Source organism: Carassius gibelio, chromosome B18 (assembly GCF_023724105.1).
Source record: "Carassius gibelio isolate Cgi1373 ecotype wild population from Czech Republic chromosome B18, carGib1.2-hapl.c, whole genome shotgun sequence".
Taxonomy (NCBI): domain Eukaryota; kingdom Metazoa; phylum Chordata; class Actinopteri; order Cypriniformes; family Cyprinidae; genus Carassius; species Carassius gibelio.
The window spans coordinates 4005210-4031027 of NC_068413.1; the positions used below are offsets into that span (position 1 = coordinate 4005210).

Here is a 25818-nt window from a genome sequence, read left to right on the forward strand (position 1 = left end):
TCTTATTTCCCTTTCTATCGCTTACTCTGACATTGTGTAGAGTGTACGACACTAGGGGTCACTCTTGGGAGCCCAAACACTTCTGACATCTTTGACAAATGGCCAATGAAATCGGATGTGCAGAATTTGCATAGTTGGCCAGATCCTCCGTACATCCGGTTTTGTTTTTTGGAGCTGAATGCAGCATTTCTCACTGAGAAGTTGCGATCATTCACCTCTCGATTCCCTGTCGTTGGATCTAAGGCATGATCAGCAGTCTCTCCATACTCACACACAGATAGGTGTTGTGAGAGTACCCCTGGGTGCTTCAAAGCCGATCTCTAAAAGAGCAAATTTCCTCTAAAAGAGTAAAGATTATCTGAGAGCTACATGGGTGGAATTGTCTGTTACACCATGCCTTTCCATCCTTGTGTTTGTGGCTGCAGTTGGCACGTCTCAAAAGACGACCGACAAGAGCGTTATATGCAGTATTTGGGCAATGCTCATGCTGAGGCAGTACTTGTGGATGGCTCGTACTCCGCTTGCGATGAACTTCCCTTCAGCAAGTTGTTTTTGGAGCTTGGGTTCTTTGATATAAGCCCCAGAGTCACCGTGGCTGCTTGCCACTCTGGTGCTTCTACCTCTCGGTACCTCATGTGCGCCACGGAAGAACTTGGGGAGGAGGGATTAGTTTGACCAGGACAATCCCCACGAGCTTCCAATTCTTCCCTTGCTTTGTGCTTACCAGTGAAGTTTCCTGATGAGTTTGAGAGCCCATCCCTGGGTGGGCTCAATCCCTTATTTGGGGCTCGCGAGCAGGATGAGCTGCCGATCGCAGCATCGGAGGGCAGGCTTGAGCCATCAGAAGCAGATGACTCGGCTGAGCCAGCACCTATGGGCACTGAGCCTCAGTCCGAGACTGACGCTGATATGGCAGCCGTGCTTGCTCAGGCAGCCAAGAGTATCCGGCTGGAGTGGTCTCCCTGGCTGGATAGTTGGTTTCTGGGCTCTGAGCATGACACTTATCCGTGCTCAGCCCCCGGGGGCTGCACGGGGGTGGACCCAACCCAGAGGTACTGCAGGGACTGCGCTCGGTGACTGACTATGCCACTTTAGTGGTCCAGAAACGCCACCTCTGGCTCAACCTGGCTGAAATGTGGGAAGGTAAGAAAGTACGCTTTCTTGATGCCCCCATTTCACAGTTTGGTCTCTTTGGTGACACTGTGGAAGAATTTGCCCAGCAGTTCTTCATGGTGAAGAAGCAGATGAAGGCCATCAAACACATCCTGCTTCGGCGTGGGTCAGGACCTTCTTCTGAACCCCCAAGTCAACAGCCCCCATATGCTCGTCACTCGGGACGGCCCACTGCGAGGACTGCTGAGGCCCCACAACAGCCTGGGCCTTCATTCAAGCCTGACCAACGGCCCAACAGTTGCAGGAATGTAACACTGCCAGCTTGTCATCAGGGCACCAGGAACCCTCGCAAGGCATCAAAGCCAACATGATGCATGCTGGCGAACTCATGTTCTCTCATCTGTCAGTGACATTGACATCAGTGGTGAATTCCATTACCCAGACTAGAGTCCCCCTGAAGAGGCGGCTGTATGACCTAAAGTGGCGTGTTTTCGTGAAATTGGTGTTCTTCCCAGAGGAAGGACCCTAGGAGAAGTGGCATTGGATTTGTGCTCTCTTTCCGCCAAGGAGACCTGGACAGGCACCTGTCTAATTCTACACTTAAGCTGTATGTGGCTGTGATTGCAGCTAACCACAACACCAAGGGAAGCAGATTGGTGGGGAATCATGATCTGGATTAGGTTCCTCAGAGACCTTCCGAGGCCACGTCTCATTCCCTCTTGGGATCTCACTGCAGTCTTGCAGACCTTACATAGAGATCCGTTTGAACCCCTTCAGTCAGTTGAGTTCATTGTCCTCTATATGAAGATGGCCCACCTGACTGTGCTCACTCCTATCAAGAAGGTGAGGGATCTCCAAGCCCTCTCCATTAATAAACCATGCCTGGAGTTCGGGCCGGCAGACTCTCACGTTTTCCTGAGACCTCAACCTGGATATGTGCAAAAGGTTTCCACTGATCCTTTCAGAGACCAGGTGGTAACATCTCAAGCTATCCGCTTCCAAGAAGGAGACACTGACTTGTCTCTGTTGTGGCCCAGTATGAGCCCTACACACATACCTAGCTCTTTATCTGCTTTGGAGGACAACAGGAGGAGAATGCTGTCTGCAGACAAAAGATTTCCCACTGGATTGTGGACGTGATCCTAACGGCCAATCAGGACAGTGAGGGCCCTGGCGAACAGGGCCTCTCTAGCAGATATCTGTAGAGCTAAAGGTTTAATAATATACAAATGGAACCAGTTTCTTCTAGAGTTCTGAACATCAGTTCTTTGACTCAGGAGACTGACAGGGTGTAGAGCTTACAACCATCACTATCACTACTCTCTCCAGGGTAATTATATGCTTATTCAGTCCAGCTCAGGTTCCTTTTATGAGTGGATGCATGGCGCAGTTCGGTAGTTGTGGCGTTTAGTATAGGGAACCCTAGTGTTATACACTTGACACAACCTCGGGGTGAACGACAGAAAGGGAACATCTAGGTTACGTATGGTAACCTTCGTTACCTGATGTAGGGAACAGAGATGTTGTGTCCTTCATGCCACAACTCTGAATTGAGTTATGCAAATTCTGCACACCCAATTTCATTCCTTAAATATGTAAGAGGTGTTTGGGCTCCCAAGAGCAACCCCCTAGTGTCCTGCACTCGACACAACGTCTGCGTTCCCTCCATCAGGGAATAAGGGTAACCATATGTAACCGAGACGTTTTCTGATGTACTTAGATTTTACAAACACATTTAATACAGAAAGTGTTGCCTCATTCGGAACCCAAAATAAAAAAACAAAAATATTTGCACAAAATATTTCTGAGAGATTATATTATGATTTACCTAAATGGATACAATTACAGTTACTTTTGAAGGCAACATAATTACATGCTGTACAATGCTGTCTATGTAGACAGTGTAGGTTTCTTTACTTCAACAGTTCCACACTGTTTGCATCGTAGGTTCACTATAATTGTCAATGTATAATGAGAGACAGAAAGAGGAATAAATTTGTTCAGATTCAAAATTAGCGATTCATTCAGTGATGTACTACATACACAGCCATTTAAACACACACACACACACACACACACACACACACTGACAGATGTGCAAGGAAGACTATCTAAACTAGAAAAACTACAGTGAAAAGAAATCTCTCACACACACACTTGGCATTTGCTCGGGTTGCCATAGGTTCTCTTTAGGGTTCTCTTTTGACAAGTGTAGGTCAGACAGATGGATGTGAACATTAGAAGGAAGGGAGAGTGGTGGAAAAATAAATATTACGATAGGAAAAGTGCCCGCCTTCCCAAACACAAACACAAATCAGTTCCGTCAACTACTGCTCTCCTTTCTGTCACACTAAAGGCAAGACTCCTGAGGTCAGTGTGTGTTTGTGAGGTGTAGGTAACATTGTTAAATAGCATGTCTGTCACATTTTTGGGCCTGATCTAATTTTGGGAATGAGCCTCGGGTCAAACACTGTAAACACTCACAGCAGTGGCATCGGTACAGCTGCATATATACATACACACACACACACAGTCCTATCTGACCCAGCAGCTCTGTCCACCCTCGGGGCATCTATGCCTCCATCTATCCATCCGTTTCCAGACAAGACACTCTCAGCTGCGGCTGCAAAATGACTGTTTTTCATAAACAGAAAAGAGACCGCAAGCTCTCATCTTTCTTCTCAAAGCACAGCAAAAAGAAACAGAAGACTAGATTTGCATATCCTGAAGGATATATCACTGCATGAAAAGCAACAAAACAACATGTTTGTTGTAAAATAATGCAAAAAAAGAAAAGCCTGAGAAGACATGAGACAAGGGAGGAAGTGGAATTTTTATCTGCTGGCAGTTTAATTTTAAATGCCAAATAGGGCTGCAATTAATGATTTATTTGATAATTGGCTTACTTAAGGATTATTTATAAGTCTAAGCAACTATATTATAAAAATAATAAGTTATTTTTATCGGCAACATTAACACCAAATTTTAATATTAATTATCTAGTACCATGATAATATCAAAATATGCATTGCTTTATACATTTATATCTTTAATGTGTTGAAACAATAATAAAACTTTAATAATAATAATCACAATAAATAATATAAATTCTACATTACATAATAAGAATAAAAATGCAATATATATTTGTTCATTAGGAGTAATTATATTAACTTTACTAATATTAATACCATACTAATTAATGTTACAATAATATGTGTGAAATATATAATAAATTAGCACAAAATTAGCATTAACATTAACACCAATATTGATATGCTTATATGAACAAAGATATAAATATAAATATAAAGAAAGCTATACAATATGTCCTAATAAAGTCACCAGATAACTGTTGAGCAAATCAGTCTTATTTACTTGCCAAAGCCAACTCATATTTGACACTTGGCGATTAATTTTAGATCCTATTGTGGAGGTTAAAACACAAGTATGGATACTTCCATCTCACTCTGAAATTCTCTTTCTCTCTCACCCTTTTCAAGCTTCTGAAAAGGTCAGATGTCATGAATGCAAATGTCATGCACCAGGGGCTGCTAACAGAGAAAAATAGTTTAGAAGTAAGTGTGTGTGCCTGGCCAGCCTCCAGAACATGGATAGAAATGAAGAAAAAGCCCCTGCAAGACAATCTCCTACTGTATTACCCTGCAGTAATCAACAGGGTCAGCCCATTGTAAGTCAACTGTGACCTGACCATGTGAGTGTGTGTGTGCTATAAAGGCCATATTCTATTTTGTTGTAGTACTATTTCCCCTGAAGTCCATTTATTATGTTCGTCAACATTACTTGCATTAAAAACAGCCGTTATTTGATCTCTGACACGGCTTTAAGACTAAGACTTTATGTAACTGATCTTGGTTATGATTGGCTGACCTCAACACAGACTAGCAGCTGAATAGTGAATATGTATTTACAATATCATTCAAAAGTTTGGGGTCGGTAAGATTTTTTGTTCTTTTTGAAAGCCCCTCATGTTCACAAAGGCTGCATTTTTTTTATCAAAAATACAGTAATGTTGTGAAATATTATGACAATTTTCAATTTCAGTATATATTTGAAAATGTAATTTACTCCTGTGATGCAAAGCTGAATTTTCCGCATCATTACTCTAGTCTTCAGTGTCACATGAACCTTCAGAAATCATTCTAATATGCAGATTTTCTACTCAAGAAACAATTATTATTATGATCAATTTTAAAAAGAGTTCTTGTGCCGCTTATTATTTTGGTGGAGGCGATGACACGTGTTGTTTTTCAGGATTCTTTAACAAATGGAAAGTTCAAAAGAACAGCATTAATTTCAAATAGAAAACATTTGTAACATTTGTAAAAATGTCATGTCATTTTGATCAATTCAATGCATCTTTGCTAAATGAAAGTATTTATTGTAAGAAAGAAATGAAACAAAAATCAAACAATAAATGACCCCAAACATCTGAACATCATTGAATATATAAATGTGACATTTACAAAATGTACCATAATATTTTCCGAATGACCCAATTTTCCAGCTTAAGGTGTATTTACACAGTCGAGTTAAGGCTGCTCTATGCCTGCTCAAAATTCTGTGTAGATGTGTAATGCTGTATAAAAGCTAGACTAAATTATACCTGCTCTGACCTTAGTATCAAAGCATACAGTTAGAGATCTAAACTAAACAAAGTTTGTGTGAATGCCCCTTCGGAAGCGCATCTATGCCACCTTTGCAGTATAAATTTGCCATTGGATTCATTGGCCTTTGAGAACATGAACATGTTAAAACAAGTGTTTTACCTGATGAATCTCCTGCCATCCGTTCTCGTCCATACAGCCCACCTGAGCATGATCATGCAGCAGGAGCTCGCAGCAGTATGGGTCGCCCCCCACCATAGAGCTGTGATACAGAGGAGTCAGGCCACGGCTGTCCTTGTAATCCGGAGAGGCGCCTAGATCCAGCAGCGTCTGCAAACACAAGTCATCTTCACTTCTCTCAGTTACACCAATCAATTAGCATGCCTCATTTCTCCATAACACTGCCCTTAATAGACAAGTCGGCAAAGTCGATGTTAAAAACTAACAGGCCAAGAGTGTTTCAAAGTTTGGATGCAGCGCCCCACAGTCAGATTCTTTTTCACTTTTCACAGAGTCTTAGGCTGTCACTGAGAACATTTCAGTGATATCTGTCAAGTATTAGGACATTTTCTGTGTGTTATTCCATTTAAAAAACTGCATATGGCATATCTCTATGTGTCTTGCTCAAGGGCATGGTGGCGAAAGTTCAAGAATCGCAACAACCTTACCAGTAAAATAAGACTTTTGACTATCGGCATTAAGTCTGGAGCACTTTGCAGCTTATCCTTGCAGATTTTCTGCTAGCTCCTACCAGCTCTGTAATGCAATATGCAATAGGCGATCAGTGAATGGAATGTGGGTGTGTTATCTGAGACTGAGACTAGACTGCAATGGCCAAGCCGATTTTATTAGCCGTTACAAGTCATTCAAGACTCGTTTCACAAGTTCTCATTCAAAAGGTACTAATGTATAATGAATAAAAGGAACAGTGTGGAAACGGGTGAGGTATGACATCAAGCTAAACCCCGACCTGAAGACGCCTGAGCGTGGTGACTCTTGATGCACTAACTCTGGCTTCAGTTCACTCCTTGTGAGGCTCTCCTAAGTTCTTGAATCGGCTTTTCCTGACAATCTTCCAAAAGCTGTGATCATCCCTGTTGCTTGCAAACATTTTCCTACCATACCTTTTCCTTCCAGTCAACTTTCTATGAATATAATTTGATACAGCGCTCTATGAACAGCCAGCCATTTCAGCAATGACCTTCTGTGGCTTACCCTCCTTGTGGAGGGTGTTGATGATTGTCTTCTGGAAAACTATCAAGTCAGTAGTCTTTCCCATAATTGTGGTTGCATGTTCTAAACTAGCCCAAAAGGTGCCCAATATTTATATTCAAAACTAATCAAACTAGTCATGCTCAAAATGGAATATTCAAATAGAGATAGAGATACTGAATTTTATACTGATACTGAAGCTGTAAGTCGTAACCATCAGAATTAAAGTCAAAAAATCTTGAAATGTTTCAGTTTGTGTGCATTGAATCTAGAATATAAGAAAGTTTATTTGTTCTTTTTTATTGCAAAAAATAAAGACATTTTCCATGATATTCACATTTTTTGAGATGCACCTGTATATAAAATGTGTAAAACTTATTTATACAATTAAATTGGATAACAAATATTATAATTAATAAATTGCACTAAAGTTTAAAGATTTTTGAAAAACAACATAAAAACAATGCTGATTTAATTAAAATGTTATAGTTACTCAGATACCAAATTGTGACTACTACCCTGGTAGCCTCTCTCTCTTCTTAATGTTGTGATCAATACGTCGTTGACATATAAAAACAACACTGATATGCCTCACTTCACAGATGACACATCAGTTGTGTAGAGCAAAAGATCTGCTCTGACCATTATAAAACACAGCCAGCTTTTATACAGCCCGGTGTCAATGAATGCTTTTCATCTTTGTGCCACTCTATGACTCATGTCTGGACAGACACACACATCTCTGATGTCTCTTTCAAGTATGTATGAGAACCCTATGTTCCTTCCTATTGTCGGCTGGACGAGTGTGTGCGTTACTCACAATAAGTGCCGTGTGGTTCTTGGTGCGGACTGCTTTGTGAAGGGCAGTTATGCCTTCTCTGGTCCTGAAATCCAGATGGGCTCCTCCATTCTTCAGAACCTTTATGAGCTCTGCACAACCTTCCAGCTGCGACGCCATTGTCAATGGACATTCTAAGCACAGAGAAACAACAGATGACATTTTTGATGCATTTCTGATCGTTTTATAGGAATGCTTTAACAAAAACTTGCTTTCTTCCATGAAATACAGTAGGAGATATTTTGAAGAATGTTCATGCTGCTCTTTTTTTTTTATAAAACAACCACAGGGACTGTCAAGATTTTTTTAAAGGTGCTTTTGGAGCTTGATGGCCCTTACAATTTTAGCAAAAAATCTCCTTTAATGTTCCAAAAAAAAAAAGAAAGTTACATGTTTGAAACAATATGACAACATAATTTTCATATTTGGGTGAAGTGTCTTTTTAAGCCTATTATATTTTGATTCCATCTTTCTCTTCCATTTCTTTCTTTCAAAGGACAAGGTTACATGGACTGTGATCAAATTGTTTAACACTGACTGTGAGTGCTACACAACCCAGAGCCAAGAGATAAACGCTGAGAGATCGGGTCATGGCACCAATTTAGCAGTACCGAGCAAAGTCAACATGTACGCTCAGGTGCTTGCGCACACACATACACACACAGAGAGAGTTGGGTAATTAGAAGATGTTAGTAAATTTACTTTTTAGGAAAGGTGGTGTCGCTTACCTCCGGTCTCTGGGTCGTGGAAGTTTGGGTCGAGCCCTTTCTCCAGAAACTTTGATACCTTCTCAACGTTCCTTTGCTGAACATATTCCATAAACTTCTTCAAGTTAGCCTGAGGGAATGAGAAAAACGAGAGAAAGAGAGATGGAGAGAGATGTGAGGCAAGCTGAATAATGCAAAAGAAGGATAAAAGCAAAAACAGGGAAGTTTTCCCAAGCGGAAGAAACAGAGATGGAATAAAGCTCCACAGTAGTCCACAGAATGGACTTAATTTTAGCTTTTCGGAGATATACAGACGGAAGCCTTTATAAATGCATTAGAAAATCTGTTGATGCTGCTATCCTGATCCACAATTCATTGTTTAATACCATATAACATATCGTTTCAAAAAGCACTGAACAACATTTTCACAAGAGAGTCTACTTTGAAGAGAAAATCAAATGCTAGCTACAGCTGGTTTCTTTCACCCAAAAACTGCACAGTATCTTTTCATGACTAGTCACACAAACCATTATCATGTAAGAATGAAAACTATACATATATATATGTGTGTGTGTGTGTGTGTGTGTGTAACAAGTAAGATAACATATCTTCTGGCCAAGAGATTCTTAGAGATGCTCAATTGTACAATCTGTGATGCATCAAACTAATATTGAAAATTATTTATATATTATATATGTATTAGGGCTGGGCAAGTTAATGCGTTATTATTGCGTTAGCGTATTAATTGATAAATGCCAACAATTATTTTATTGCATGTTAACGCAGTTTTTGATTATTATGAAAGTCCGTTGCTCACTGGCTCTTAATACACATACAGACAAATCACGGGTCACAAGAGAGGATGTTTTCGATCAAATTATTTAGGCTAAGCAACAATCACAAACCACTGTCCACTGTTTTTTTTTAACAGAAAAAAATGCAACAAGCCCATAATCATGACTTTATAAGTTGGAAATAGGACGTTTCTGATAGCACGTGAAGAGAGCAGAGAAGCTCTTTCGCTCAACACATTGGAGTGAATAATTTTTTACAATTTGTGGTGGTTTATTATTTTAAGTCGCATGGGACACGGTAACACACATCCCTTTCACAGTATACTGTTGCCCCAGTTTATCAAAGATAAATAAATAAAATAAAATAAGTTTGAAGCATGACAATACAATGCAATAGTACAACCACAAGGAAAATGTAAATAACTTTACAGCTCAAATACACCAAATATATATTTGAAGAAAGTTGGGGTTCATTGTACAGAAAACAAAGGACTGTAAATGTCATGAATGTGGTTGTGTGTTACTGGCAAAATACAAACTAAAATGAAAGCACATCACTGTGACTGGCTGATCACTCTGTCAGTATAACAATACCTGCCTACACTGTTCACGTCCGTTAAACAAATCAGCTCTGAATGGGTCAAACTAGTGGAAATGGAAGGAGGAAACAGAATAAATAAGGACAAGGTTACATGGAATAGAGAATCAAACAAACAAAGTCACTTTTTGTCACATCTGAATCTAAATAAACCAGAAATGATGTCCACTTTTACTTATTTTTACTCAACTAATCATCCAAAAAGGAGGTGCCTATTAATAATAATAGTCAATTAACAGTTAGTAGTAACAAATAACTATATAATTATAATATTTATGCAATGTAACATTTGAAAACGTATCATCATAAAACTAATTGAGACTTTGAAGTGGTTTTAATAAATAAATAGTGTACTAACTTAAAAATGTTAATTAAGTTAGTACACTATTATAAAAATGTTAATTGAAAAAGTTAATTACAACAGAGTAAAAAACTCTGTGTTTTTACTGAAATCTTAACAAATGGTCCAAAAAGAAGGTGCCAACACTTTAAAATTCTGTTCCTCAAAGTTGGAAATAAAGACAATAGTAGTATGATTTACAATAAATATTTATACTCTAAAATATTTTTTTATTTAATGTAATCTTCAATTTCTTTGTAATTATTTGTGAAATTTGCATTTTCTGTGTGTAAACGGTTTCACCATTCATTTTTTCTGCGCATTAATAATACTAAATAACAGTTAACAGCATTACTACAATTAGAATATTGAAGCAATGTAAAATTCAAACGCTTGTAATAAAATTCCTGAGACTTAAAAAAAATAGCAAGGTAATTTATACAAAAAAATTGTAGTATTAAATTGTTGTTGGTGTTCATAGTGTAATCTAAATGCTACACAAGAACTCAAAATGCTTTTTAAGCACAATAAATAAATAAATAAATATCTCTGGTCTTGCAGCCCGTTACATAAAACCCTCAGAAGATAGAGACTCGCCAAACACACACACACACTCTAACACGTGCATACACACACACACACACACACACACACACACACACACACACACAAACACACACTCTCTCTCTCACACACCTGTCTCCTGCCAAAATCAAGTAAAAGGCGTGGGTCTCTCACCATGTGTGGCGTTAGCTGATCTCTTGCGTCTTCATCTACTCTGTGCTTCAAGTCATCACACCGCCCTGATTCTGTCCCGGCACACTACCATCTGAGCATCTTTGACTCTCACACACACACTCACACATGCTCTCCGCAGCTCCGCCTTTCCATGCGGTGAATATTAGAAACTCACTCTCTCTGTCCTCTCTCGCTCTCAGCCACTCAGGCTGTTGTTATGGAGATGGGATACAAAAGAATTGTTGGCAGAGAGAGAGAGTTGTGTGTTTGTGTGAATTGAGCGTAAAACCTCTAGTGGTTATTTGATGCGTGTAATTTCATTGGACGGTGGAAAACCAAACAGTTTTTCTGCTATGAGAAGAACAAATCATAATATAATATTACAGCTCTCTGTTTCTCTCTGTCTTACGCTTTTTTCCCACCACATACTGAATAATATTTCCACAGATTTTCAGCAAGAGTACAAATACTGCCTCGCTTGCACTGAAACCTGACTCAGTACGCTGGCTGGATGGCTCGTATCTTAACAGAAGCTGAACAATATTATGGATAATCAAAGTTACGAGTCTGTCAATGGTGCATGATGGGTTTGTGTTTTACTAGCTACTGTACTAATTCCAGTGTTTTTACTAGCAATAACGGATCATAAAAACCCAAGATGACACAATAGTAGTCTCTTAATTTACATCCACAAGCTTTCGAATGTTTGGAGTCAGTAATATATTTTTGGAAAGTATCAAGGATGTATTAAATTGATCAAAAGTGACAGTAAAACCATTTAGAATGTTGTAAACAATCTCTATTTCATATAAATGTTGATCTTTTGAACTTTCAAGATCAATGTTGGTGATAACGTCACTCTCTATTTATAATTTATTCGCTGTTTGAATAATCGTTGAAAGGAAACATTATACAATAATACAATTCTTACGTTATTATTCAATTGTAATCTCGTTAAATACAAATTCAGTCCCATAATTTTTTTTTTTTTTTTTTAAATAAAATAAAAAATATTTACCCTAAATGACACCCATGTCTGGAACTTGCCTAAAAAGATGTGTTTATGATGTTTAATACATTTGGCTTCTTTTAGCCTTGCTTTTAGAGTTGGTTCACCATGCACCTGTGATTGCGAATATGGAAACATTTGGATTTGTGCCGAATGAGACGTGAGCATACCTCCTAATACATCCAGCCAAACCTGCGCTTGCTCATCCATGTCCATGCATTGTCACGATATAATGCACTGCAAATGCCGGATTTTTAAGAACAAATAGGCCTACCAGGACGCAAAAATGAAATATCTGACATTTTACAGAACAGGATCCAGCAAAATCAAATGAAGTACTGGTCATAATACTTGCATAAAATAGTTCATCCATTCGACAGTGTGTCTTGGTGCAGCAGCGCCGATGGAAGACATTGCAATTTTGTTTTAAAATACAGCAACAAGCACCACAAAACCATTTAAAGAGGCGTGTTCAGCGAACATAATCACATCTATTAATTTTACAATAATATTATTTGCATTATTCAGACAAAAAACCCTTTAATTCGGGCGAGAAGGTGTTTTTTTTCTGTCATACCGGTGTGTGACCGCTGCAATAGAGGCATTTTGCAGCATTAAGGTTAACGATTATTAGAATAATTGATCTTCAATTTAAACAATGATCGATCATGGAAATTATCAAAAATTGACATCCCTAAGTGTTACAAAAAAAAAAAAATCACTTACTAATCTTTTCGGTGTTAAGTTGCCTTGACAATAAAATGACACCTAAAGACAAATAATATAAAAATAATAAATACATACACAATTATTATTTGTGGTTAACGCTGTTGATTGAGCTTAAACTTCATACACATATGGCCGAGTACAGAATGTGTAGCGTATATATACTGTGTGTAGTATCACATCATTTGAGACACAACTATTGAAGTCAGATGCTTGCGGCGGGTGATGCAAGTTCTGGTCTGAATCATGTACTAATTTAAGTTCCCTCTCTTTCTCTCTGCATTAATCACAAAATTAGTATAAATCACCGAGGTCAAATGTTAAAGTTTTCTTTTTAAATCGTCTGTTTATGAAATGATATACTGATACGTTTCCAACATGCAGTCAAGCAGTTGTCTCTGGAGAGCTCTTGGCCAGTCTGAAACAGATGTGACATATATGGGCCATCTACTGCTCAGAGAAAGACAGCCTGAAACAAACACACACACCTTCACAGCCGCTCGGTTGCATCAACGAAGCAACTCCTGCGTTATGTAGATGAATATTGTCGAGTGTAACACAATGAAATGATGAAATACATCAGACTGGAATCTGTAATACAACAGCAGCCCTCAAGTAAAGCACATTTTTAAAAGCAAAACTGTAAAATCAATGAACATTTCAAGACTGCAAAATCAACCTATTGCTTAAAATTTCAGGACAATTACAGCACAAGCAAACATCAATGTGATTGCAGCTGCAGTGGAAATAAGGAAGTAGGCATCATTTAACCCTCGAGAGCTCCAAACTCAATTTCCCATCATGCATCTTTTTCACTGCCTAAATCGACATTATTGTCTCTGAAAACATTAATTAGAAAACTTAGTTGTTCTGAATCAGTCGTGCAGCGTTTTTTGCCATTGCAACCAGACACAATTAACTGCATTAGTTTAATTAAACCAACTGCTATCTAACTTACAATCAAAAATATTTAATAAAAAGAAAAAACAAGACAATATGAGAACATTAATTCAATGCATTTGTTTGGATAACTTTCACAATTTGGTATGCCCATCCGCGCAGATACTGGACTGAACTGTTCTGACACTGGTTGTTTTGGACTGAATGGATGTTGATGAGATGATCTTCAGATGTGAGGATCACCATCCAAGCCATGGCATCATTTCAGGCTTTACAATGCAGGGCCACATGCTGGCATTCAGAGTGTGTGTACGGCACTGTCCCTTAGGCAGGAGCAGATGAACTCAGATTTAAAGAGAACGCAGGACTGTGACTAATGTGAGAGACTGCTGTTGACAATAGTGTTGCTTTCATCAACAAAAATGATGATTAAATATGGTCGGAAAACGAACCTTTATCACGTGATGCAACGTAAATGTAGGTCATGTGATGATGACTATAATTACATGTATAATGCAATATTGTTGACGAAAAAAAACAAGACTATATGTGGTTTACAAAATAAAAACTGTGCTAAAATATCTCTTCATTTTCGTTGACCAAAACGAGACGAAACAAAATGTTATAACATTATTTCATCTCGTTTACTTGCGTTATTATTATTTTGCAACATCACTTCCTCAAGCCCCACTCGAAGATGTATTCTTGAGTCTATAAGGTAACAATAATATAATAAGATAACCTAGTTTCAAATGGGTTTGGCTAAAAGAAAATTTTGGTTTCGTCTATACTACTAGGTACTTGTACTATATTGACTGGGTTAAATAGAATGGCATTACTAAAAAGAGACTAAAATACAATTTTCTAATTGTCATCAGTTTCCATTGACTAAAACAAGACTATCAGTTTCCGTTGACTAAAACTAGACTAAAATGTCATGAGTTTTCGTCGACTAAAACTAGACTAGACTAAAAAGAGTATGAACGTGACTAAAACTAATAAAAACTAAAATGACAGTTTCACACAAAGACTAGACTAAAACCACTTTCTATGACCGCTTCAACCACTGCTGGAGACAGACAAAACAACAGCAATAAGATATTCACAAATAGATAATGTACGATAAAATAAAGACTGAGCTCATCCATAAATGTGACTCTGGAGCACAAAACCAGAGTTAAGTTCTTAAGTTGCTGGGGTATATTCGTAGCAATACCCAAAAAAAGATTGTATGGGTCAAAATGATAGATTTTTCTTTTATGAAAAATCATAGGGATATTAAGTAAAGATCATGTTCCATGAATATATTTAGTAAATTTCCTAATGTAAATATATCAAAACTTAATTTTTGATTAGTAATGTGCTTTCCTAAGAATTCCTTTGGACAACTTTAAAGGTGATTTTCTCAGTATTTAGATTTTTTTGCACCCTCAGATTCCAGATTTTCAAATAGTTATATCTTGCCCAAATATCGTCTGATCCTAATAAACCATACATCAATTGAAAGCTTTCAGGTGATGTGTAAATCTCAATTTCGAAAATTGACACTTAAGAATGGTTTTGTTGTCCAGGGTCACATATTTGGGTAAGATTTTAAATTGTTTTGAAGGAAGTCTCTTATGCTCACCAACTGAATTTATTTAATCAGAGACAGTACTATTGTGAAATATAATTACAATTTAAAATAACATTTTAATATTTAAATATATTTTATAACAATTTATTCAGTTTTTTTTTCAGCATCATTACTCCAGTCTTCAGTGTCAAATGATCTCTCAGAAATCATTCTAATATACTGATTTGCTGCTCAATAAAAAAAAAAAAAAAAAAAAGTGTATTATTTTTACATGAATAAACAATATTGCCTACATAATATTGCCTATACAGTAAAAAAATATTGGATAAGAAAATATTTTGTGCTGAATCTATAATGTACAACATCGAAGCAAATAAGAATATTTATTTTGAGTCTCAGACTTCCAAATGGTTTCTAATTATGAGGAAATCATTATAATGTAATGCATGTTCGGGATGTTTAAAGACAGAATAAATTAGATGTGCTTTGAAATTTTTATATTTATTTTCTCTTTTGTACTTCCCAACAAAAATGATAAATAATAGCACTATTGCAACAAAATAAAGAGCCAAGCAATTCTGGCAAACATTATTGCTATTCTTCATCAACAGTACAAATAATGTACTAAACAAAACTGTACAGTCAACATCCACAATTACAGCTCATTATGATAAACAACTATTTGCTACTGTCGTTATTCATCGTTCACAACAAATCAACTTGGAAAAAACAGTGGAATAAGCTGATGCTGCTAATACATGTTCATTTAAATATAATAACTCCAACATAACTTTTATTTTAATAATAAAATCATAATTTTTTTACATGTTAACTGACAGCCCTAATATGTATGAATATGTATATATGTGTATAATTTTGTTCAGTATATATATATATATATATATATATATATATATACACTTCTCCTTTGCCGAGATAATCCATCCACCTCACAGGTGTGGCATATCAAGATGCTGATTAGACAGTATGGTTATTGAACAGGTGTGCCTTAGGCTGGCCACAATTATATATATATATATATATATGTATAAATTTAGATAAATAATAGCAGATTGTTTAGCATGAATAAATAAGCATGCCAACAAAATATCATAGATTAATACAGTAGCTAATGCAATATCCTGTGGCTAGTTTATTACCTTATCCACCTTAAGTAGTTAGAACTGATAACTAATTTTTTTGAGTCAATTTGGCGACATATGAGAAATTAACTGTAGCAAGACTCCAAAATATACAATTCAGGACACTTAACGGTCAACACTGTAAAACAAGAGCCTCCTTTCACAATTCAAGGATTTTGTATATTAACACAAGGAAGAGCAATTAAACTGTTTATCCATAATTGTATGTTGAAAAATAATTGCAAATGAAAAAACTTCAATATAACCTGATCATCTTAAGGGAAGCCATTAGCAAAGAAATCTGACGGAAAGGTGTTGACGCCAAAAGCAAAGGGAAAAACCAGCAGCAGATTTTAAATGAAAGGCAATTAAATCTCGTTGGCTTCCAAGAAACGATTTGAACATCCGGAGCTTCCAGAGACACACCAAATGTTTGCACCACAGATAGTGGAAGACCATAGTTGTAGTGTAGAAATACATTAAACTTTGTTTAACCTGACCACAGAAATAGAATAAGCCACAGCAATAATGAGAATTTCATGAAAATGGGTGGGGCTTAGGTCTTTATCTAACATTTTTTCATGAAAGTGAACTAAAAAGGAATATACTACTAATGAGTGGTTTCAGAAAATATGGCAGAATCATTTCAAATCTTGTTTTCTACAGCAAAAAAAAAAAAAAATGAATTTGATTTTTATTTATAAAACAAAAACATGACTGATGACCTCAGCTGCGCCCCCTGCAGTTAAAAACAACCAATAATTATTAGTAAAAAACATTTTGTTGTCCAGTGAACCCGAAACTGATCATTTTCAAACCAATATCCAATCCAGTGCAAAAAAAAATCCTAATTGGCACTGAATGGGTCACCCTAAAACATAAATTACTACATTGACATCACTAGTCAGTGACACTCATTTCCCACAGTGCATTAGTGCATAACACTATGAATGGCAGCTTTGCAGATGTATATACAGATGTAGTTCCCTTCCCCCACAGCCCGGCTGTGCTGTTCTTTGCGTACCACTGAATCTGGGTTAGGCCAGTGTCAGTGCCCACAGGGCGATTTTTGCCACACCACTAAACTAAGTGACCCACACAGAGCCAGGCCGCAACCATTCTGGCCAAAGAAGTCATATTCAGAGCTACACTCCCTCTACATGAACCCTGCTATCAGAGGAAAAGAGGCCAGAGGCAGAGGTCTATTGTATATTATTTAAGAGCCTAACCCAACGTTTTAGGGTTTATATGCATGTGGGTATGAAATATGCAGGAACATGATAGAGCCATACATTAGAGAGAGAAGAAATGACAGAAAAGGGAAAATGGATGTGAGGGATCATGACGAGAAGGATGGAAAGAATAGGAAAAGCAAAGAACAAGGATAGGAAATTTCAAATGAATAGCATTTAATTGAAATATAATTGTTTTGTGACAAATGTAAAAGTCTTTACTGTCACATTCAATCTATTTAATGCATCCTTGTGGATTAGACATTAATAGTTCATCCAAAAATTACACATCCAAGAGTTTTTTTCTTTTTCTTCATCAGAACATATTAGAAAAAACTAGCATTACAGCGCTTGCTCACCAATAGATGATCTGCAGTAAATGGGTGCCGTCAGAACAAGAGTATAAACAGCTGATAAAAAAAAAATCACAATAATCTACAAATAATCAACACCACTCTAGTCCATCATTTCGGTGTTTGGAAGTAACAACTGTCGATTAAGGCCAAAATATCAGTCCATAATCCATAATAATGCTATTATGCATGTAAGGTCATATATGTATTACAGAAGGTTTAGAGACGCAGTTTGAATGTGTATGTAATTAACCTCATTGGTTTAATGTGTTGTCTGTGTGTTACTTTGGGGCGTTATGATTAAACAGCCAGATGTACAAATAACAAATGGCTGTATTAGGGCTGTGTGTGTGTGAGAGAGAAAACAACACACACATGTGCACAGACATTCCTGATTCATGACCATAATTTAGCTCCTCTTAATTTTCAAAAGATGAGTTGTGTTGCTAGGGTTACCTAACGGCAACCCATCACTCACCTTAACAGCTCATGTTCTGCTGCTGTAATGAGCTTTACACTCACTGAGTCTCTCAAACGTTCACGTCACTATCTGAAACGGGCACATTTTCCACTCCTTAACCCTAAAAGGTGCTTTATTTTTTTTTACATTTCAATAGTATGTTTATCATTTTAAGTACTAAAAGGATGTATTAAATAGTTCAAAAGACATTTATAATGTTACAAAAAGATTTCAAATAAGTGGTGTTCTTTTGAACTGTAAATTCAATATCTATATTAAAATATCTTCAATATATATATACAATATATAAAAGATATCAGAAAAAAGATAGATAATTTCCACAAAATCGTGAAGCAGCATGATAAAAATGATAATAAAATAAATGTTTTTTGAGCAGCACATCGACATATCAGACCATGGGATTAGGATCATGTGGCACTGAAGACTAAGAGTAATGATGCTGAAAATTACATAAAAAAATTAATAAAAATTATTAAAAAAGTTATTTTAAACTGTACTAATATTTCAGAATAGTACTGTTTTTACTATATTTTTGATCAATTAAATGCAGTCATGGTGAGCAGAAGATAATTTTTTTCATATGCATATCGACCCCAAACTTTTTTACGGCGTATACATACACACATATAATTATTACATAGCATAATATTTACTTCATATACACAGTATATTGGTTTTCCAAATGAGTTACAGTAACTCTTTTCTGCGCACTTAAGGAAACAAATATGCAGTTATTAGTAATTGAGACCCATTGTTAGTTCCCTTAATCATATAATACTGTTTCAAAAATACCATCTAGGTCACACTAATGGTCAAAGATGCCATTTTTATCATCACTTATCATCATGCATGCACACATACTGAAAGTAGAAGTAAAACAGCTCCAATCAAATGCACATGAACACTGCAAACTACACGTGCTGCTGTCACATAAGCCATTGTCATGAGCCGTGTTCTCTTTGTCTGTCTCTGTTAGTCATGTGACATGAAGCTGACACACACAAACACATTGAACAGAGCTATGCAAACAGACTAGAAGATAAATGTTTCAGCTGAAACAAGCAATTAAATTACAGTGGATGCTTAGGTTCATATAAAACAGAAAAGGACAGAAACAACTTGCCATTTTCCTTCTTGACAACAAAGCTTGATAACACTACATTAGCATTTGCATGTATTCATTTAGCAGACACTTTTATCCAAAGTGACTTACAAATGAAGAGCATAAGCCATTTATCACAGAGCCAAAGATATTCATAATGTAAAATGCAAGGGTACTTATTAGCAAGCTAGATCAGCTTTCTGAGACACTATGAAACATACAACATGAATAGTTTGATTCTCTTGGCTCATTAAAGGCTAATTGCACACAAATTATATTAAAGCGATAATTCACCTGCAAATGAAAATTATTAACTTCTTTTAAGAAACAAAACAGAAGATGTTTTGAATTGCTTCTCTCAATACATTGAAGACATATAGTGACTAGTTAATCCTCAGCAAAAGACACCCCCCCCCCCCAAAAAAAAATAGTAAAAGAAAAAAAGGCATATGTACTTTGTGTGAGAAATGGACTAAAATGTAGGACCATTTGTTAATTAAAACCATAAAAAACCACAAAAAATCAACAACAAAAAAACACTCACTAAATGCTAAAGGATTTTCAACTGTACCAGAAAGAGGAATGGATAAATCTATATAGACATTTAAAAATAACTAATAAAAGCACAAAAAATGACTAAAACTTTCATTCGAAAATTAAAAGTACGGTACAAAAATAAAAACTCAATGGAAATATAAAAAAAATAAATAACTACTATAGTATCTCGCTTATACTAAAATAACACTGACTTGCATATTCAATTGTAGTAAAAGACACATATGAAGAGCACATTATCACAATATTTATTCTTTTTTTGAGTAAAGGATGACACATTTTTTTGTGAACTATCCCTTTAAACACTCCAAAACAGCAGCCTCAACCAAGAAAACAGATATTAAGGGTGAGACTGCTTCACTTTTGAAGAAGACACACTTACACACACACGGCCAAACCTCACACAATAATTAAACTTAATCTGCTATGACCAAGTACTGGAGCTGAAACACCATCAGCTGTGTTTTCACATCCCTATTGATGTCTAGCCGTAAGTCACAGTTGGTATTTTCAGAACAGGTGCATGTGCAGCTTCGAGTTGACTACAAGAAAAACTAAGAAAGAATGACTTGAAGTGACATTCTGACCTCGATGGCTGGATGGCGGGCAGTTTTCTCTTTTTCTACTCTCAGCATAATGTTAGAGATCCCCATCACTCTGCCACAGCACACAACATACTGCTGCAGACTGACCGCTGAGAGAAACACACACTCTGAATGACCACACCAGCAGCCAACCCCTCCCAAACATACACACCTGTTGCCAACCACAATGAAAAATAGCTGGTGTAGCACATGAAACCAAAACAATGAGATTTTGACAGGAACAGAACCAGAAACTAAGTCAAATTTTATAGTTCCGAACAGAATCGAACATTTGAAATAGGAGTTAACCAGTAAATAACTTTATTTTATCATTCCATTTAATATCAGAAATTTTCTTGTCAACCAATCAGGGAAATCAGATATGCAAATGTAATGCTAACGCATCCAACGTGTGAAATGCCTGTGCTCAGCTGCAAATTCATCATAGGTAAGTAGCAATGGCAATGCATTAGGCTAGAGAATATCGGAGGATAGTGTAAAATGGATTTAACCGATCACGCGCACCTACAGTGCTTGTGAAGGGAGAAAACAGAATAAAACTATAGGCTTCCATAAAAAGGAATAGTCTATATTGGCCTACATGAAATGTATTTCACTTAAATCATTGACAGATTAACAAACAAAATATAAAAAATGTGTGTTTCGGTTAATTGTGACAAGATCCAAAGTTAATGGAAAGGAAAACGAGACGGTAGAAAATAGGTTTCTTTATTTTACAAAAGCTTTACAGTTTTATTTATTTGACAGTTTTATTTATTTCGCAAATCTTGACGGTTTGAATGATGTTTTGCTCTATCTGTATAACCAACCAGTGTTGGAATGACCATATCGCGCTAGCGCCTCACGTGCACACAGACACAACATATTTCTCAACACTGCAGGCCGTTCATTAACTAAATAAAAAACAGTTAAAGAAACATAAAATGTTCCGTTGTTCCGTTGCTGCTCTGTTGTACAATCTGTTGCGTTCAGGGTGACCAGTGCCTCAATGTGCTTATATAGGAAAAGAAAAGTGAAAAGAAAGTGAAAGTGACATTCAGCCAAGTATGGTGACCCATCCTCAGAATTTGTGCTCTGCATTTAACCCATCCGAAATGCACACACTGTGAGCACACACCCAGAGCAGTGGGCAGCCATTTATGCTGCGGCGCCCGGGGAGCAGTTGGGGGTTCGATGCCTTGCTCAAGGGCAACTAAGTCGTGGTATTGAAGGTGGAGAGAGAGCTGTTCATGCACTACCCCCACCCACAATTCCGTCCGGCCCGAGACTTGAACTCACAACCCTTCGATTGGGAGTCCGACACTCTAACCATTAGGCCACGACTTCCCACATATAGCCAATGTGAAGGATGATGTTGATGTGAGTGAAGTACAAAACCTATTACATAATAAATAGTATTTTAGCACCCAGATACATTGCGAATATGGAAACATTTGGATTCGTACGAATCAAGGTAGGCATCAGTTTCACCTTAAATTCATTTGCTTTTGGATTGACTTTTTATTATAGCCGGAATGAATAGCCTTAACTTTAGAAGATTTAATTTCGATTTAATTTAACAGAGACTCTCATTCTGATGGCACCTATTCACTGCAGAAGATCCATTGGTGAGCAAGTGATGTGATGCTAAATTTCTTAAAATCTGCTCTGAAGAAGAAACAAACTCATCTACAGTACATCTCGAATGGTGCATTTTAAGGATTTTTTTTCTACTTCTTTAACGTATAACCATAATTCATAAGATGAGTATCATATTACAACTACATTACCTGTAGTACAACACGTGCTTATTAATTTAAAAGTAAAGTAATTCATGTCATTCCAGAAAGGCAATGGGGTGGTCAAAACCCAACCGGTAACCTAGTAATTCACAGTTATGTATGGCTCAAAACACTGCCCTCCTCTGTTTGTTATACTGTCTGAGTTAAAGGTGATAAACATGTAGGATGACTGGGGTTCCACAGGTTAACAGTGAAACGACAATGAAAGCAGGGCTGTGTAAACAAGGTCTGTTTATTCTCTCAGGCGTGGTATTGATGTGATTTATAAATATGAACCTATTCACTGCAGTCATAAAGCTGAGCGCAGTCACTCCACATACTGCTGACTTCAGCTTCCAATATACACAAACACATGAATATTGTGTGTGCGCATGTGAGAGAGTGAATTAACACGGTTTGTGAATCTCTGTGTGTGTGTGTGTAAAGGAATGCGAGGAATGCCTTCCATCATCAGATCACAGACAGACCAACAGAAAGAGAAAAGCTTGAGTCAGCTTTGCCATCCATGTGCCTCTGACAGCCCCAGTCCCAGCCAACAGAGAATGGCACAGCCCAAAATACACCAAACACACCTGCAATACACTCGCCTTTGCTCAAAATATATCCAACACATCCCATAAAACTCCCCATACTTCTTATAACATACATCATCTTCAATTATCATCGATATATACCCAACACAGTTCATAACATTCCCTACACTTTCCATAAACATCATCCAATCAATATTGAGCACTGTCTGTAATATTTCACACATTTCTCATTATATGCTTCACCTCAACTAATATTGATCAAAAAATTTGAGGTTAGTAAAATTTTTCTTAAAAAATTTATTAATATTCACCAAGACTGCAATAAACTGATAAAATTGACAGTGAAGACATTTATAATAATACAAAAATACATATATATATATAAATAATGCTGTTATGAACTTTCTATTCATCAAAGAAAATAAAAGCATCAAATCAGCATATTAGAATGATTTCTGAAGGATCATGTGACACTGGAGACTGGAGTAATGATGCTGAAAATTCAGCTTTGCAGCAAAGGCATATATTTAATATTAAAATATATTAAAATTGAAAATGTGTATCCTAAAATGTAATAGTATTTCACAAAATTACTGATTTTATTGTTTATTCAATCAAATAAATGCAGACTCTGTGAGCATAAGAGACTTCTTTTTTAGAAACATATTGAAAAATCTGGCTGTCTTCAAACTTATAAAAAGTGCATCCAACAATTTTCATTATATTCCCAACAATTTCCACATATTATATTCTGACTGTTAATGAACCGTAAAGGCACATCATAAGATTCATTATGTATACATATGTAATCCATATCATAATCTATGAATACCATTATAAATATCCATTATAGATCTAATAAATTAACTTTCACAGTATTCATAATCATAAATCGAATGACCCATGTCAGATAATCCATCCTACAGAACCCATTTGCTTCCTAGAAATTAGATTAATATATATATCTAGCAAAATGCACAATACTGCACACACATTTCCTATTGCTAACTCATTTTACCCATCTAATGTGACATTAAATGTAGTCTCAGTGTGAACATATAACACAGCCCATAACACCTCGTATTTCTTAATATAGCCTGCAGATCTCAGCACATTACACACTGCCTATAACATAACCCACTACTATTAGCAACATACCCAGCATTACCATAACATTTCCATCAATACTCATAAAGCACCCATCACTGCCGGCACATTCCATAACAATCCACCCCAAATCTGCTAACACATCTTATGGCATCCAGAAAAACACCCAAGTTTTCCCACGATGCATTTAGCACTGCTCATAATGCATGTCATTGGGTCTAACGACGGATAACGAAACGGGCGGCCGGCACACTGGTGTTAATGTGACATGGAAATGGCATATGTGCTGTCCGTTATACTGACCGAGAGACTGACAGGCCGGCAGTCAGATGTCAGTTCCCTATCCCACAGTGAGTTAGTGTTGAGTTATTGCTTTGCTTTCCAGCACTTCACGCCTGACAGACGGCTCCCTGAGAGATCCATTTGTCTTAATGGGACTTCAGGAGCGAGTCCTCTTGGTAACAAAAAATGGTGACAAACTTACAATCTCTCACTCAGATTCCACATAATATGTCTCTCTGTCCAAAGCTGATAAGAAAGGTAGTTTAAGCTCTCATAGGTGCAGTTTATGGATGAACAAATTAACCTTTGATTGCTGCACAAAGAAAGAAAGATGGTGCTCTTATGTATCGGTTTCAGTCAATTCAATAAGAGATGACAGGACTGACATTTAAAGTGATAGTTCACCTCCCAGACAGCAAGCAATGGATTTCACGCGGGCCGGATGTGGGCCGGATGTGGGCCAAAACTTGCTGTCTGGGCTGAAAATGAACATTTTGTCATTACAAACACTCTTTCGTTGTTCCAAACCTTTATTTCTTCTGTGAGACACAAAAAGTACTGATCACCATTTTCAATAAGAGCTGGTTTCAACTTCAAAAAAGGCCATGAAAGCATCATAAAACTATCCCATACACTTCGCACACAGTATTCAAAGTCTTCCGGGTGGGATGGATGGATTGACATAAAACAACAGAATGATGGATGGATAGACAGACAGAACAACAGATAAAGTGTTGGAATGATGGATGGATTTATGGAACCATGGATGGATGGAACAATGGATGTGTCCATGGATGAATAAACGATGGATGGATAAAAGGACAGAATGACAGATGAAATGATAGAATGATGAATGAATGAATGAATGGATAGATGGATGAACAGACAGACGGAACAACAGATTACATTAGAACTTTATTACATTAGAAATGGATGGAAATGGAACCATGGATGGATGGAATGATGGATATGTGCATGGATGAATGAATGATGGATGGATAAAAGGACAGGATGACAAATGAAAAGATAGAATGAAGGATGAAAGGATGGATGGAACCATGGATGCATAGAACAATGAATGAATGGATGGACCGACAGGTGGAATGACAGATAAAATGTTAGAACTATGGAGGGATTGATGGTAAAATGGATGGATTGATGGAATAACAATTAAAATGATAGAATGATGGACCAATGATGGATGGATAGATGGATGGATGAATGGAGAGATGGAAGAACAGATAAAAGATTAGATATCTTAGATAGATAGATAGATAGATAGTCGTACATTATTTGTATAGAATTTTATTTATATGAAATAGTTGTCAATGTAAGATGAAAGTTAGTTCCATTAGACCTTAAGCGACTGTCAAACAGCAGTTATTATGAGCACCGAATGTTTAGTGCTGCTCATATTCAGCAATAATTTGATAATTAATGTATGAAGTATTTTCCATTAAACACTG

General features: G+C 36.8%; 1 protein-coding gene across 1 annotated transcript in view; it reads right to left on the reverse strand.

The window, feature by feature from the left end:
* Positions 1-25818, reverse strand: part of LOC127977142 (SH3 and multiple ankyrin repeat domains protein 3) — a 270804-nt gene that overhangs the window by 109605 nt on the left and 135381 nt on the right. Inside the window, exons 5-7 of the mRNA XM_052581844.1 lie at positions 8520-8628; positions 7774-7925; positions 5904-6071 (exon numbers count right to left, since the gene is read on the reverse strand). Coding sequence (XP_052437804.1) covers positions 5904-6071; positions 7774-7925; positions 8520-8628 — 429 coding nt within the window. The remainder of the gene's footprint in view (positions 1-5903; positions 6072-7773; positions 7926-8519; positions 8629-25818) is intronic.